Source organism: Ailuropoda melanoleuca, chromosome 13, assembly GCF_002007445.2.
Source record: "Ailuropoda melanoleuca isolate Jingjing chromosome 13, ASM200744v2, whole genome shotgun sequence".
Classification (NCBI taxonomy): Eukaryota; Metazoa; Chordata; class Mammalia; order Carnivora; family Ursidae; genus Ailuropoda; species Ailuropoda melanoleuca.
The window spans coordinates 564,597-580,143 of record NC_048230.1 but is presented as its reverse complement, the minus strand read 5'-3'; the positions used below and the strand labels follow the sequence as shown (position 1 = coordinate 580,143).

The following is a 15,547-nucleotide window of genomic DNA, read 5'->3' as shown; positions in this document are numbered from 1 at the left end:
GGAAATGTCCCAGGAGGGGATATATCAGTCCACTCCAATTTCTTTATTCAACATAAATGTTTTAACCCACCCATGTTCAGAGCCTAAGGTAAGTTCTCAGCTGTCTAAGGGATGATATCCGACACCCCAGGTCACACTTCACTCACTGACATCCTCCTTCACCTTGATGCCTTTACTTTGCCCTCAGCTGAGATGCCCGAAACCATCACCACTTTGTCCCTCCCATCCTTTCCTACAGGAAAGGGTCAGAATACTTGGGAAAATGAATTAAGATAAAAGTAGACTTCCTCTTTAAATGTAGTGAGATTAAGATGGATGTCTCCATTTTACTTTGAGGGATTAGCCCAAACCAATCAGCAGATTTCAAAATAGAGAAATTAATATTTCCAGAGAAACCAGAAAGCATTTGAAAACCCAGGGTTTTGAAGATCAAGCAAAGATACCCCAGGACTCAGACCCATGATTGCAGATGTCAGGTAGTTCAGCCAAGTACATTTCTCCAAGGGGAGGGACACATGCTGAAGTACAAATTCAAAACCCCTACGTCAGTAAATTGCTGATGTTCTTGGTGCTAACTAAGCCTTTACATTAGATTTCGAATAACAGCTCAATTTAAAGTTATTTGTTATTTTTCAAAAAGATTTTATTTATTTATTTGTCAGAGAGAGAGAGAGAGAGCACAAGCAGGGGGAGTAGCAGGCAGAGGGAGAAGCAGGCTCCCTGCTGAGCAAGGAGCCCGATGCTGGACTCAATCCCAGGACTTCGGGATCATGACCTGAGCCGAAGGCAGACGCTTAACTGACTGAGCCACCCAGGCATCCATAAAGTTATTTATTCTTTTTATAGTATCTGCTGATTACCTCTGGAATGAACAAACAAACAAAAAAGCAACAGCTGTAAGCATGACCTGTAGGTGAGCTGCAGCTGGGTGCAGTTAGCTTTCTGCATGACACAGCCACCACCCTTTCACTTGTCCTTGACTCAGGCACAGTGTTTTGACCAGTAGGTCTAAGGAGAGATCCTCAAATGAAGCAGGTGCATATGTAGAGAGCCAGATTGAGCCAAATTTTCCAGATCTTACAATAAGATCCTGATGAAAAAAATATCAGTGTTTCTCTATTGCCCATGGAATAAGCGGAGCAAGAGCATCCTAAGAGTAATGTTATTCTCTTGCATAGAATACACTGGAATCAGAGGGAAGCAGTTGGAGTCTGGTGACTCTAACAGAAGGGAAAGAGTGATGGGATCACATGGATGAAAAGTTGGTTGCAGTGATTTTAAAATACCCTTAAAATTCTAGGATCACATGATTGGTGAGATGGAGGATCGTTCCCAGGCATACTTATCATTGATGAAATTGGTAAGTGCTTTGCAAATGGACAAATCAATGGATGGATAGCAGCTCTATACATACATCATATTAAAGAACAATTACTCTCCATTTCCCCTTTCAGGTCCATAACATAAGCATTAGATTGTGACCCTGTGATTTTCTACCTCCTTGCCCATACTGTTTTCTCTACCTGCAATGGTTCCTTTCCAATGCCACCTCCCATGTATTTCAAGACTTGACTTAAGCTGGTTTCCTGAAAGTTCCCTGTTTCAAAAGCATCTCTCTCTGTTTGTCTCTGTCCTAAGGTCTTACTACACATTATTTCATGTAACTTATTACTGTTTATCTTCTTGCTCATTTTTTTATAGAGCATATCTGCCTACTTCTCTGTAAGTGACATGAGGACCAAAAACATGTTTCATTCATTCAGTTTTGCAATAACAATACTTATCATAATGCTTTACATAGTAGGTACTCAATATTTATTAAATAAATAAGTGAATGGTTCAAGTGTTCATAGGATTGCAGAGAAAGAGAGCATCAGCATGACCTAGAGTTGTCATGGAAGACTTTCTGGACAAATTGGAACTCAAGCTAGGCTTTTGTGAATTAGTATGATTTACGGGGCATGTAGAGGAAAATGCAGGGTGCAAGTTTGCTGCAGAGACTACTGCTTTCCTTGGCTTTGTGGGACAAGCAGGTAATGTAGCTATACACACACTAACATGCTTCTTTTCGGGTAAAGCACTGGAAAGAATAAGGCCCTTAGAAGAGGCATACCTGGGGCGCCTGGGTGGCACAGCGGTTAAGCGTCTGCCTTCAGCTCAGGGCGTGATCCCGGCGTTCTGGGATCGAGTCACATCAGGCTTCTCTGCTATGAGCCTGCTTCTTCCTCTCCCACTCCCCCTGCTTGTGTTCCCTCTCTCGCTGGCTGTCTCTATCTCTGTCAAATAAAATAAATAAAATCTTTAAAAAAAAAAAAAAGAAGAGGCATACCTTACAGATAAGTAGTTATAGCTAGGGATAAAAGAGCAACAAAGCAGCTGCCACCAACCTGCAAATGGCGAGAGACGCAGCTTGCTTGAAATCAGTGGGACCCTGGAAGACCTCTGATCATCCAGAGACATCCAGGGTGCCTAAGGGGTCACCACGACGCCCATCATGAGGAGCCTTCCCGCATGACGATTCTCAGGTTTGTTATGAGTCCCAGGTTCTCCCTACCGAGCTATTACAGCTCCCTATCCTGGAACTCCAAACAATCCCTCCACGTTCCCAGTGGGACCTGGGACTGGAGTGAAGGTTCTTGGCTGCCTGATGCAGTGGGTTCTTGGCAGTGAACCAGACCCAGTGAATCCTCTCATCCTCTCTCCTAGGAGTAACATACAATAGGCTTCTAAGAAATGCAGCCTTTGGCAAAGGGGCACAGAAAAGGAGACAGGACCTCTGGGTTGTATCCTCTGATCTTCCCTTAAAACATTTTCTTTTTCCAGGGGCATCGGTTGCACCACACGAAAAGTCAGGTGTGAGCTAATGGCAGCGATGGAGGCTCCACGTCTATTTTGTAAGGGCAGGGTCAGGACCCCTGGGCATACTCACCGAGGCATGGGCATAGAAGCCAATGAGGCTCTCCAGGAAAGAAGATGAGGAGCTATGCAGACCCAGTTATCCACCAGAAAGTAAGTTCCTGAGGGAGACAAGCTGACGTGCTCTCAGTTGTGGGGCTATCTTCTTTACAGTGTTATCCCTCCCAGAAGAGAGGAGACAGATCGGGAGAGGGACAAGTTGTTTTGTAAACAACGCTTCCTAAACATAGCAACCATGCCTTACACCTTCTGGTATTTAGACTTCAAAAAAGAAGAAAACAAGGCTTTCTCTCTAGCTCTAGCTGTAGGGAAGGTAGTTTGGGAAGGTGATATAAATTCCACTTAATGGCGGTGTCACTGAGGTCCATAGAACTTGTTCAAATCCTCAGAGCCACCCAGGAAGCTAGTGTAAGCAGGACTAGATATAGGTTTGCTAAGGGAGGAGTTTATTTTTCAGATGTCACCCCCAAGCAGAGCCTTTGAGCAGAGATAAGCTAATTTCCAGACTTGCTTGGACCTGGGGATAAGGAGGAGGCCCCAGAAAAGAGGCAAGAGGGAGAAACCCAGTTTCCTAATGAGTCCTCAGGAATGTGGTGCTTTCTCCGTCAGGGCCTTGTTAGTTGGAAACCCCTGGGACTGCATCTTAGGTACGTTCAGTGACTCTGGACGTGGGGGTCGAGGAGCTATATCGTGCTCGGAGGACTCCTGTGGAGTTGGCTGCCAACACGACTGTCTAGGCCAGGCTCTGAGGGATTAAGAGCCCCGGTGAAGCCCACGCAGAAGATGTGGGAAGGTTGAGGGGTGTGTTCTCTGACTCCTATATTTACCACTACCTACTAAACACCCCTCTCTCTCGAGAGGGTGGGTGCTCTGTCTTCTCCCACCAGAGAACCCTTCTGCAGTAGGAAATGTACTGTAGACAGACCTGTTTTCTTGTTACTAGTGATTGAACTTGGACAAGCTGCTGTACCCTTTTGAGCCTCAGTTCCCTCATCTGTGAAATGAGCATATCCTCTATCATAGAGCATTGCTTGCAGATTAAATAAAATAAGATTCACTAAGATGCAAGTAAGAGTTGCCAACATGTCAACATACCAACTGATAACATTTACAGGTGTTTGTTAGGTATATGGTAATATGCTAAGCACCTTATGAGCCTGAAATCCCTGCGAATCCTCATACTTCTAGGAAGCATGTTGTGGTAGACAATTCAGATGTCTGATTCACATCTCCTTCAGCCTTTCTTCTAATTTCAGCTGTGGTTGGGTTGGACATTTCCCAGCAGGCTGCTGCTTGTGGCCAGGTGACAGAGGGTAGCCTCTTCCTTGGGATTCTGATTCCATGAATAATGGCGGTGGGGGTGGGGTACTCAGTAGGTCTGAGCATGTGTACTCAGAGTGCAAGGAGCACCTTAAAAACACGAAAGGGGAGCCAATGAATAAACACCCCAACACGCCCTTCTTCAGACAATTCCAGAAGGCATTCCATACGCTCACGCTCGATCGCGTCTCCGCTGGATGTCCATAGCAGACACTTTGGTGGTAACCCCTCGGTCAGGAATGCTGTTTCCTCCTTTGTCTCCTCATAACCTTGGCCTTCCTCCCTGGGACCCCTGCTCCCTGAGATGACTTCCCAGTTAAGCACACATGCATCTTGTCTCAGGCTCTGCCTTTCTAAGACAGCTACTACTGGGAGTAGCCCCAGGAAGCACATCTCCAGATGGGATTCTGGAGCTGGACCATTCACCACTGTTTGGGAGAGTGGGGTTGGTGATAACCATAGCTTCATTACTGAGACTGAGTTGTGGTGCGTTGGGATGAGGTACAGGGGAAAGGTTAAACACTGGGTCATGTGCTAGCACTAGCACATTCATATGAGAACCATGGTAATTATAAGAATTGTGGAGTTTTAAGAACTAAGGGTAGCTTCTGTTAACTTTCCTGGATGTCTGAAGAAACAATGATAGGGACAGGTCAGGCAACGATCAATTTAGGATATGTGGTGAAAGCCAGGAAACTTCTTGGCAACGTTTCATGAGGCATTAATCTTCCGCAGCCACAAGGCAGACAGCACTGAAAATTGGTTCTCGTACCTAATTGTAAGGGTTACAAAACTACAAGGGAGGCTGAATGTGCGGTTTAAAGGGAAGGGCACCTCCTGTGCTAAATCCAGGGCCCTGCTAAAGAGGGAGTGAGACCCTGAGTCTTGGGATGGGGATATTTGAGAGGTTGAGCGTGAGAATTTTGAACCCCCAGTCTCTCTCGTAGCCACTGGGCAAAAACACCCCTTCCCCTTCGCTGGTGGAGATCAACCTCCTTTTGTGTGGTGGCCATGCAAAGACCTCATACGAAGCAGATGCCTTACAAGATGATTCTTTTCCTCCTCAAGAACATTACCCGTGTCTCCTCTGTACCTCCAGAATAATTGGGATTAGGTCTCAACACATTCTGAGAAAGGCAATCCCACCCATGATGCAAGAGAAATAATTTACTCACTGAAAAGAATCCCATACCTGGCCGTGAGAGGTTGAATAATGCCCCCCTGGATATCCACATCCTAATCCCTGAAATCAACTTCATATGGAAAAATCAGGATCTCGTAAACGTGGTTGCTATGGGTCTTCATCTGGGGAGATGATCCTGGACCATTCAAGTGGTTCCTAACCATCACCCCAAGAGTACTGACAAGAGAGAAGATGAGGGATATTTTATTATAGAAGAGAAGGCAACGTGAAGATGGGAGCAGAGCGGGAGTGAGGGGACCACATGGCAAGGAATGCCAGCAGCCACTGGAGGCTGGGGGACAAGGAATGCGTTCTCCCCTGGAGCCTCTGGAACAAACTTTCCTTGCTGACATTTGAAGTTAGCCCTATATGACTCATTTTGGACCTTTGGCCTCCAGAGCCACGAGAGAATACATTTCTGCTGTTTTAAGTCACTAAGTGTGGGGCAGTTAGTCACAGCAGCAGTAGGAAACTAATACACTAGCCAAATTATCCTGGCAGGAACTGGAAGTTCCTCTTGTTTACAGAGGAGCAATGTGGGAGTGGGTCATGGGGACCGAAGGAGTAGGTGGAATGTAAGGCTGAATAGGGAGAGTTAATCAACAAGGAAGCACTTTTCATGATTCATGATTTAACATCCTGGCAAGGATGCCTAAAGCCAGTCCTAATAAACTGCAGAGATGTCCCTTTGAAGCTGAATGTTGGTTATAGGACCTCTTTAAGATCTATAGGTTGGCAGGCGTACCTATGGGAATATGTCTTCCTCCAGGTCCTTGTGGGCACAAGCGTTCCCAGCCCATCACTTCAAGGTTATGGGGTCACTTTAATCTACAGTTGGATGGAGGTCAGTGGGGTAACCTCTGGGTGCATAGAAGAATGTGTCTTCTGGTGGGTCCCTGCACAAGCTGGAGTATTCCTGGCCCATGACTGTGAGGTGCAGGAGCCAAGTTATGGGCCTTTTCAGTGTCTTCAGTTGGACTGAGGTCAGAGGGCCTGAGAGGCATGGACGAGCGTGGGACGCTTGTCCCTGGTGGGGCAGGACTGGCAGCTAAGAGGGGTGGAGCTGGGTCATGGGCAGCTTCAGTATCCACAGCCAGGGTCAAGGTTGGCAGGGCTATTAACTGGGGCACAGATGGGCGTGATTTCTGTTGGGTCCCTTGGCAGGTGTTGCTGGTGACAGGACCAAGGCCAAAAGGAGCTGTAGCTGAGTGCACATGGGGACCAAGCTGCTTCCAGGTCTGTAGCCAGGACTATTGTTGGCACATATGCTGCCTGGGCATAGGTCTTCCTTCTCAAACAGCCCTCCCCAGTCTTGGGTTCCACCAGGGTCTCACAGTCTCCTACCTAGAACCCAAAACTCCCAGAGCAGCATTTTCTGTCTAAAATATTGTTGCTGAGGGAGGAATGTGAGTGGGGGACCTCCTCTTCTGCCATTGCGCAGTCTCCTGTTTTATTTACATATGGAGCTACTCCCATATATATATCATGTGCACTGTACAAGCAAACTTATATTTTACAGGATTGGGGCAACTTTTATCAACTGGGGAAAAAGTTAGAACACACACAAAAATAAATTCTTTGTATTTTAAATATTTGACTTAAATAGAAATGTAAATATACTAGAAAAACATCACTGACAAATATTTATACAATATTTAGATGGAAATGTCATTTTTTTCTAAGTGTGTTGGAGCAAAGAAGATAAACTTCATGTAAATGTCAAACTTCATTTGGGCAAGAGAAGCCTAAACAACATAAAAGACAAATGGGAAACTGGGAATATATTTGCAACATACACAGCAAGGAGATACTACCCTAAAACCGAAGTGTTTACACCAATTGTTAAGATAAACTACCTCCAAGTTGCAAAAACATGAACTGGCAATTTTGAAAGCATAAACACAAATAAGAAATAAATATATAGGGGCGCCTGGGTAGCGCAGTCGTTAAGCGTCTGCCTTTGGCTCAGGGCGTGATCCCGGCGTTCCGGGATCGAGTCCCATCGGGCTCCTCCGTTGGGAGCCTGCTTCTTCCTCTCCCACTCCCCCTGCTGTGTTCCCTCTCTCGCTGGCTGTCTCTCTGTCACATAAATAAATAAAATCTTTAAAAAAAAAAGAAATATATAAAAATCAATTGACTCATACTCATAAAAAAGAAATTAAAATTTAAAAATAATGCAATATTTAATCTAATTATCAAAGATAAAAAATTCTGTATATAACACCCAGTTAAAGCAAGTGAGGTAAGAAGCATTCTTACAAACTGCCAATCAAGATGTAAAATGATTTTTGGCAAAGAGAAAAGCAGACTATTTACCAAGTTTTAACTTTGTGTTTCCTTACATGGGTACACACAGATACACACACAACTTTTATGAATTTAACCAGTGAAATCAGTTCTATGGAAACATATATTAGTCCCAGTATTATTAGCAGTTGCAGAAAGATAAGGAAAGAAATAAAATCCATAGGGATTTGTTAAACATATTATAGTTTATACGTAAAATGGAATATTATGCAGCCTTTAAAATGGATAAAATTGATTTGTAGGTTGATATGTAAAAAATCATAATGTGTAATGCAGAGAGGGGAACAGCACATTGCAAAACAGGATAGTGTTTCACTTGCGTGTGTGTGTGCGTGCAAGTGTGTGTTCATTTGTGTGGAAAGCTAAACAACTATTTCTACTAGTTCTTTTTTTAAAAGATTGGATTACTGAGGGAATGGTATAAAAGAGTGACAATGACATTCTGTATCGTCTGAACTTTTACAACATGATATAGTACATGTATGAAAAACTTCTTAAGTATCAAAAGATTGGAGTAAAAATTTGGAATAAAAAACCCTAGGCAAATTCCCAAGGGAAGGTAATCTCCCAAATTTTTAAAGAAACCCTATGATCCTGGAGAGTAGATAAAGTGCCAGGAATCATCAGTGTCTTGGGTCATCATTTATGATGTTGAAACAGTTGATCCATTTTACTCCAGTAATTACACGTGAAATCAACCCTTGAGGCTTGAGATGAGTGTTCATATGGAAGAAACGTCAGAGGCACAGGGATTTTTGGAAGCAAATAAGCTCCCTTTTGCAGCAGTGTTAGGTGCTGGTGAGTAGAAAAAATGGTGGTGAAAGATGTGGTAACTCTTCGGGGTAAACTGGGTGAGACAGTTTATTCATTCAGACTAGCAGAATCAGAGGCATTACAAGTGGAAGAACCTTGGTGGTTATTACCTGTGCCTCTGTCAAGTAGTCCCAGACAACAAGTACATTGCTGATGAGAGGAAGTGATGAGGTCAAGACCATGGTGTAGATCTTCCTCGACAGTTTTCTTGACCCTTTGAGGAAGCTCACTGTATCCCTGAAGTTTATTTGGTAGCTAAGAAAGGATCAGGGAAGAGCTATCCTTTCCCCATGCCTTTTGATAGTCTTGGCAGGCATGACTCAAAAAGCAGAGAGTAAGCTGACAGGGTGGATGGTTAGTAACACATTCTGATGACATTTTAGAGATGCAGGTGGATAAAATACCCAGCACTCCCTTTCACTCTTTGGCCATCTTGTAAGCCTCCTTAACATTCTAGGAGCACCTTCTGTTCAGAGAAATGGAAAATGAGTCCCCTGGATAATTTTTAGCACTTTCCGTGAAACTTAAAATGTTTTTTTCCTTGGAAGAGAGGATAGGCTACAGTGATGGTATTAGTTAGGGTTGTATAAATGGGTTCTTGCTGGACATACAGAACAAGAAGCTGCCCTGTACAGAAGCCCACCTCTTTCATCCCTGACTCACTAATTTTATTGCCCCTCTTCCTTCCTCTGAACTTTTAACTGTCTCAAGGCATCTTATCCTATTTCTCTAACTTTCTCATCTCCACTCTCTCTGTACGCCATCGGGTCCTCTCCAGTGCCTCGATCTCTTCTTCTCAGCCAATTTGCTTGCAATTTTCTCCGATTTCTCCCCATTTCCATCTTTCTTCTTCATTTTCCCACAAACTTTCCACCTCTAATCTTGTTCTGCTTCCCTCCCTCATGTCCTTTCTCTTCATCTCCATCTTACTCGATCCTTTCAACCCTCGCACCACCGTGAAAACTCATGGAGAAGTTGTGCCACAGGTGCAGGTCAAAGGGATGTCTTAGAGAAATGAATCAGGAAACATCAGTGGCTTGGTAGAGATTCCTAGAATGGGCAATGCATCTCAGACAGAGTTTAGAAGGAAAATACAGACTGGACAAAAGCCTGGGAAGCAGCATGCAAGATGAGAGAATGTTCTAGGTTAGAGGCTGCTCTCCTACTAAGAAGGGAAATTTTAGGGGAGGCCTCACCACATCGCTTTACTTACAGATACGGATTATCTCAGCGGGAAGGTTTGGGGACTGAGAGTGAGGATTTAGAGAGGAAGTTCATATTGAGCAGCTTGGGGTTTTTTCATGTTTGAATAATATTTACATTACAAAAGATTATCTTTTCAAAAGATTTGAAGTACATCGGGAAAGATAGAGGAGGAACATTCATTTTATAAGATTTATCATATGTGTTAAGGTAGTTTTAAAAATTTGCACACAGGGATCACGCTCTTCAGAGTTACTAGAGAGCACATGCCCAATGCAACTTCCCCTCTGTCCCCTCTATACCCCATGGTATCTGTGTGATAGGAAAAGATCAGAGTGCTTTTTTTGCTTTGTAGAAACCTGATGGGAAAAATAAAATGATTCTGATCTCAAGGCCCATGTTTTATAACCAGACCCTCCATACCTGAACTTTTGGGAATCGCATGACCTACTAGTGGGTGGGAGTGGGGTGGAGAGGACTTTGATCAGATATTTTTGGGAATCCAGACTATAACCAACTTGTGGGATATGTAACAGTCAAGGGTCTGAGGTTTCACTTCTACACAGAAAAGGGAGCGTGCAGGGACTGAAACTGTAATTTGTCAAAGGGGCTGGCTTCAGCAGAGCTTACAACCCTATTGTCTATAAATTGGGCATGCCTGCTTTGGGAAACAGTAACTATTATCCCTAACAAAAAATCCTCATATGCAGGGAGACGGAAGCAATTATGGACCATTTGTCTTAGTTACTGGCTTTAGAGTATTTCTCTTTTAGTTCAGAAAGAGAAAAGGAGGGAGTGACATTCCAGACCTCAAGATCTTGTCAAGCTAGTGACCGCCTCCCCTTGAGCACCCGCCAGAGGGCACCCTGTACATCAGGGTTCCTGAGGCTGTAGATGATTGGATTCAGCATGGGGTTGATAACAGTGTTGAAGACCCCAACCCCTTTATCTTTGTCTGAAAGCTTGGCTGAACCCAGTCGCATGTAATTAAATATACCTGAACCATAGAATATGGCAACCACAGTGAGATGAGAACCACATGTGGAGAAGGTTTTCTTCCTGCCCTCAGCAGAGCGGATTCGTAGGACTGCAGCTGCCACATGAGCATAGGAGGTGATGATGAGAGCCAAGGGGGTACCTGCCATTATGAAACCCACAGCAAAGAGCAGCATCTCGTTGAGTTGGGTGCTGGAGCAGGACAGCTGGAAGAGCTGTGGGAGGTCACAGTAGAAGTGATTGATCACATTGGGACCACAGAAGTTAAGTGTGGCTATGGCTACTGTGTGGGTCAGTGCATTGGTGAAAGCTAAAGCCCAGGACACGGCCACCAATATCCTCTGGACTGCCTGGTTCATTCGGGCTCTGTAGGTGAGGGGCCGGCAGATGGCCAAGAATCGGTCATAGGCCATGACTGTCAGCAGGAAGCAGTCTACCCCAACCAAGAGATGGAAGAAGAAAAGTTGGGTGAGGCAAGCTCCATAGGGAACTGTATGCTTGTGGAACAAGAGACGAGCCAACATCGAGGGAACAGTGACGGTGATGCACCCAACATCCAGCACTGATAGTTTCCCCAGGAAGAAGTACATGGGGGTGTGGAGTTTGGGCTCCACCAAGATGGCAGCCAGGATGCTGAGGTTGCCTCCAACTGTGACCAGGTAGGCAAAGAGGAAGACTAAAAAGACAACTGGTCGTAGCTCTGGTGTCTCCACCAAGCCCAGCAGGATGAACTCAGTAATGGCTGTTCTATTGTACCCGAATTTTGACTGCATTAGTTCCTGCAAGGAAATATCCAAGGAGAAAAAGAATCATTCCTCTCAATATATTGATTCAAAAAGAAGAAACAGACTCTGTAGAGCAGTAAAATTTGCCAATCCAAATGGTATGTGCATTATTTTAGGCTGATTACTTTTAAAAAACAGAAGTCTCAGGAAGAACCTTTGCCTTCGCCCCATGTGCCTAAAAGAGGACTTGCTCCTGGAAGGGAGCTCTCACATAGATACCTACAGTATCACATGAACTGAGTGTGGTAGACAGGAAGCATTATAGTGACTTTCAGTCCACATAGGATTAATTTGACAGAATAAAGTAAGACTGTAAAAGCTCTCAATATAGCTATTCAGGAGGTAAAACTAATTGGTATATATGCCTTTCCAAAATGCCCATGAAACATTCACCCCCCAAAAAACAGCATGTTGGGATGCCTGGGTGGCTCAGTTGGTTAAACATCCGACTCTTGATTTCAGCTCAGGTCATGATCTCAGGTTCCTGGGGTGGAGCCCCTCCCTCACTGGGCTCTGCGCTCTGCAAGGAGTCTGCTGGAGATTTTCTCTCCTTCTCCCTTTGCCCCTTCCCCTTCTTATTCTCTCTCTCAAATAAATAAATAAATAAATAAATAAATAAATAAATAAGTTTTTGAAAAGAGCATGTATAAACCTGAAATTCAGAAAATTCCGAAAGAATAAAGAATACAGGTAATAGTATTTAATTGTAATCCAATTTAAGGAAAAGTGATTTCTAAAAAATAAATCCTAATGTTTTAAATAATCTGTAAGAAACAGCTGGACCAGAGGGAATCAAAACTAAAACTAAAGAACATTGGGGAAGGGTGAAAAGGGGATAGTGAAACCAGCACACACTAGAACATGTGGGTTATTACTTAATCAGGGTTCATAAGCAAAGTTATAGCCCCAAGTAAATACATTAAAAACAAAAAATAAAGAAAGTGATTAAGTAGTCAGATCAAGACATTAGAAAAAGAACTATAAGAAATGGGGAGAGGCTGATAAGAGGTACAAACTTTCAGCCATAAGAGCAACAGGAATTTGAGGATCTCATGTAGAATGTGGTGACTATAGTTGATAACACTGTGCTATATAATTGAAATTTTCTAAGAGAGTAGAACTTACGTGTTTTCACACACAAAAGAAAAGGTAAATGTCTGAGGTGATGGATGTGTTAACTTGGGTGTGGGAATCCTTTTGCAATGTAAACATATCTCAAACCATCATGTTGTATACTTTACATATATTATAATTTTATTTGTCAGTTATACCTGAAAAAATATAAAATAAAATAACATTTTATGAGCTTTTAAAAAAAGAGAAACGAGTGTCCATTACTAACGTAATACAGGTATTTAGTGCGTGACGCAGTGGCATCTTAAATGAATGGGAGAATGTCCTGTTTGATAAGTGCTATGAGGGCAGTAGTACAGCTATCTGGGAAAAACTTAAGTTGTACGCAGACCTCATATAATTTGCAAAAATAAATTCTAAACAGATCAAAAATTTAAATATAAAAATTAAACTGGGAAGTTTTAGGGAAAAATTAAAGAACTTTAATAGTGTAAGGATGACTCAAAATATTCAAAAAAATTTTAAAATAACCAAAATTAATGATTCCATTAAAATTCAAAAATTCTGGCAAATTAGCTAAGCTGGAACTACATTTCCCCAAATCTCATTCTCTCTGTGGGTGTGGGTTAGTGGCTACAAGGGGAATTTGTAAGATAGTTGTAAGTCAGAAGTGAAAAGTTAAAAAAGGCAATTTGGCATTATATTTCAAAATTACCAATGTGTTTTCTTCTTACCTGGAAATTCCCCTTCTGGGAATTTATCCAACAGATATATGGTCACATATAAGAGGCGACATATGCATGAGGTTATATGTTGCAGCATGGTTTGTGAGAGCAAATAATTGAAAATAAACTGTGTTCACCACGAGAGGGCTGAGTAAATTAATTTGGTATATCCTTACTAAGGAATATTATCCAGCTGTGGGAAACAGTTCTGTCTGTGCTGACTCAAAAGATATCAAAGCCATATTGTTAAATGTAAAGCACAACTGGTAGAAGGAATATAGTATTCTTTGGTTGGTTTTAAAAAGAAGGGAAAGAGCTCTCTCTCTCTCTCACACACACACACACACACACACTACAAATTCTCTGGTTATGGAATGGCTGAGTCATGGGAATAAAAGACACAGTATAAGGAATATAGCCAGGGATACTAGTAGCAATGTAATGGGACAGATGGTAGCTGCAGTTCTGTTAAACATAGTATAATGTATAAACTTGTCAAATCCCTAAGTTGTACATCTGAAACTAATGTAACATTGTGTATCAACTACACTCAAATTAAAAAATAATAAGAAAATATAAGTCTATTTAAATAATTAGATAGACTGTCATCTGGGTACGAAAAAGCAAGAAGAAAAGGGATGAATACAAACAATTGAGAATTAGGAAGGGTTATTGGGGGGGCGCCTGGGTGGCACCGCGGTTAAGCGTCTGCCTTCGGCTCAGGGCGTGATCCTGGCATTGTGGGATCAAGCCCCACATCAGGCTCCTCTGCTATGAGCCTGCTTCTTCCTCTCCCACTCCCCTTGCTTGTGTTCCCTCTCTCGCTGGCTGTCTCTGTCTCTGTCTCTGTCAAGTAAATAAATAAAATCTTTAAAAAAAAAAAAAGGAAGGGTTATTGGGGTGACTGGATGGCACAGTTGGTTAAGCGTCCAACTCTTGGTTTTTGCTTAGGTCATGATCTTAGGGTCATTAGATGGAGCTCTGCACTGGGTTTCGCATTTCTCTCTCCCTCGCCCTCTGTTCCTCCCCCATGCAAACTCTCGCTCTCTCAAATAAATAAATAAATAAATCTTTAAAAAAGAATTAGAAAAGATGATAGCCACAGATACACAAAGAAAAAATTAAACAATTTTTAAAGATTATTTATTTATTTATTTATTTGACACGGAGAGAGAGAGCACAAGCAGGGGAGCAGAAGGAGAGGGAGAAGCAGGCTCTCCGCTGAGCAGGGAGCCCGATGCAGGGCTCGATCCCAGGACCCTGGGATCATGACCTAAGCCAAAGGCAGATGCTTAACAGACTGAGCCAGCCCGGTGCCCCAGAACAAATAAAATTTTAAGTGAATAATACTCCCTATAACTCTATATTATTTAAATGGAAAATTTCAATAAAATAGAAACAATTGTAGGAAACTATAAACTAAAATATATTCAAGAACAGTCTTAATACTCAAGTAAACCGGAAGTAAAAAAATTGGCAAAGAAATAATTACCCTAGTAGCAATCTCTAGCCTCATAAAACTGTCGAGAAAAGTTTGATTTAACTTCGATGAAGAGAATATTCTCACACTATGTAAACTTTACTGCAGCACCAGAAAAAAATTTCAGCTTCTCAATACCTTTTTAAAAAAATTGTAGTTGACAGACAATGTTACTTAAGTTTCAGATGTACAACATAGTGACTGGACAAGCTATACGTTGTGCTCTGCTCATCAGAAGTGTGGCTCCCAGCTGTCACCATACAATGCTTCTGTGGCTGTACCTTTCATCGCCGTGACTTATACATTCCATAACTGGAAGCCTATAAATCCCACTCCTCTTCACCATTTTGCCCATTCCCCCAATCCCCTTTCCCTCTGGCAACCACCAGTTTTTTCTCTATATTTATGGGCTCTTTGTTTTGTCTTGATTTTTAGATTCTATGCATAAGTAAAATCATATGATAGTTGTCTAATTTGTTTCATTTAGCATCATACTCTCTAGGTCCTATAGACTTTTTATGAAGTCAGCATACATTTGATACTGAAAATATAAAATTTTTGGAAGAAATATATGAAATATCACTAGAGAGCAGCTTCAGTTGTGACTATAGAAGCAAAATGCCAAATATAATTACAGGGAATTTTATTTTTTTTATTTTTATTTTTTTAAAGATTTTATTTATTTATTTGACAGAGATAGAGACAGCCAGCGAGAGAGGGAACACAAGCAGAGGGAGTGGGAGAG

The 15,547-nt window shown here is 42.4% G+C and overlaps 1 protein-coding gene across 1 annotated transcript; it reads right to left on the bottom strand.

Moving 5' to 3' along the window:
• Window positions 1-10,563: 10,563 nt before the first annotated feature.
• LOC100483151 (olfactory receptor 3A1) lies at window positions 10,564-11,523 on the bottom strand. Its single transcript, XM_002930851.3, has one exon. The coding sequence runs from the start codon at window positions 11,509-11,511 to the stop codon at window positions 10,564-10,566; it is 948 nt and encodes a 315-aa protein (XP_002930897.2). The 5' UTR covers window positions 11,512-11,523.
• Between the last annotated feature and the right edge of the window lie 4,024 nt (window positions 11,524-15,547).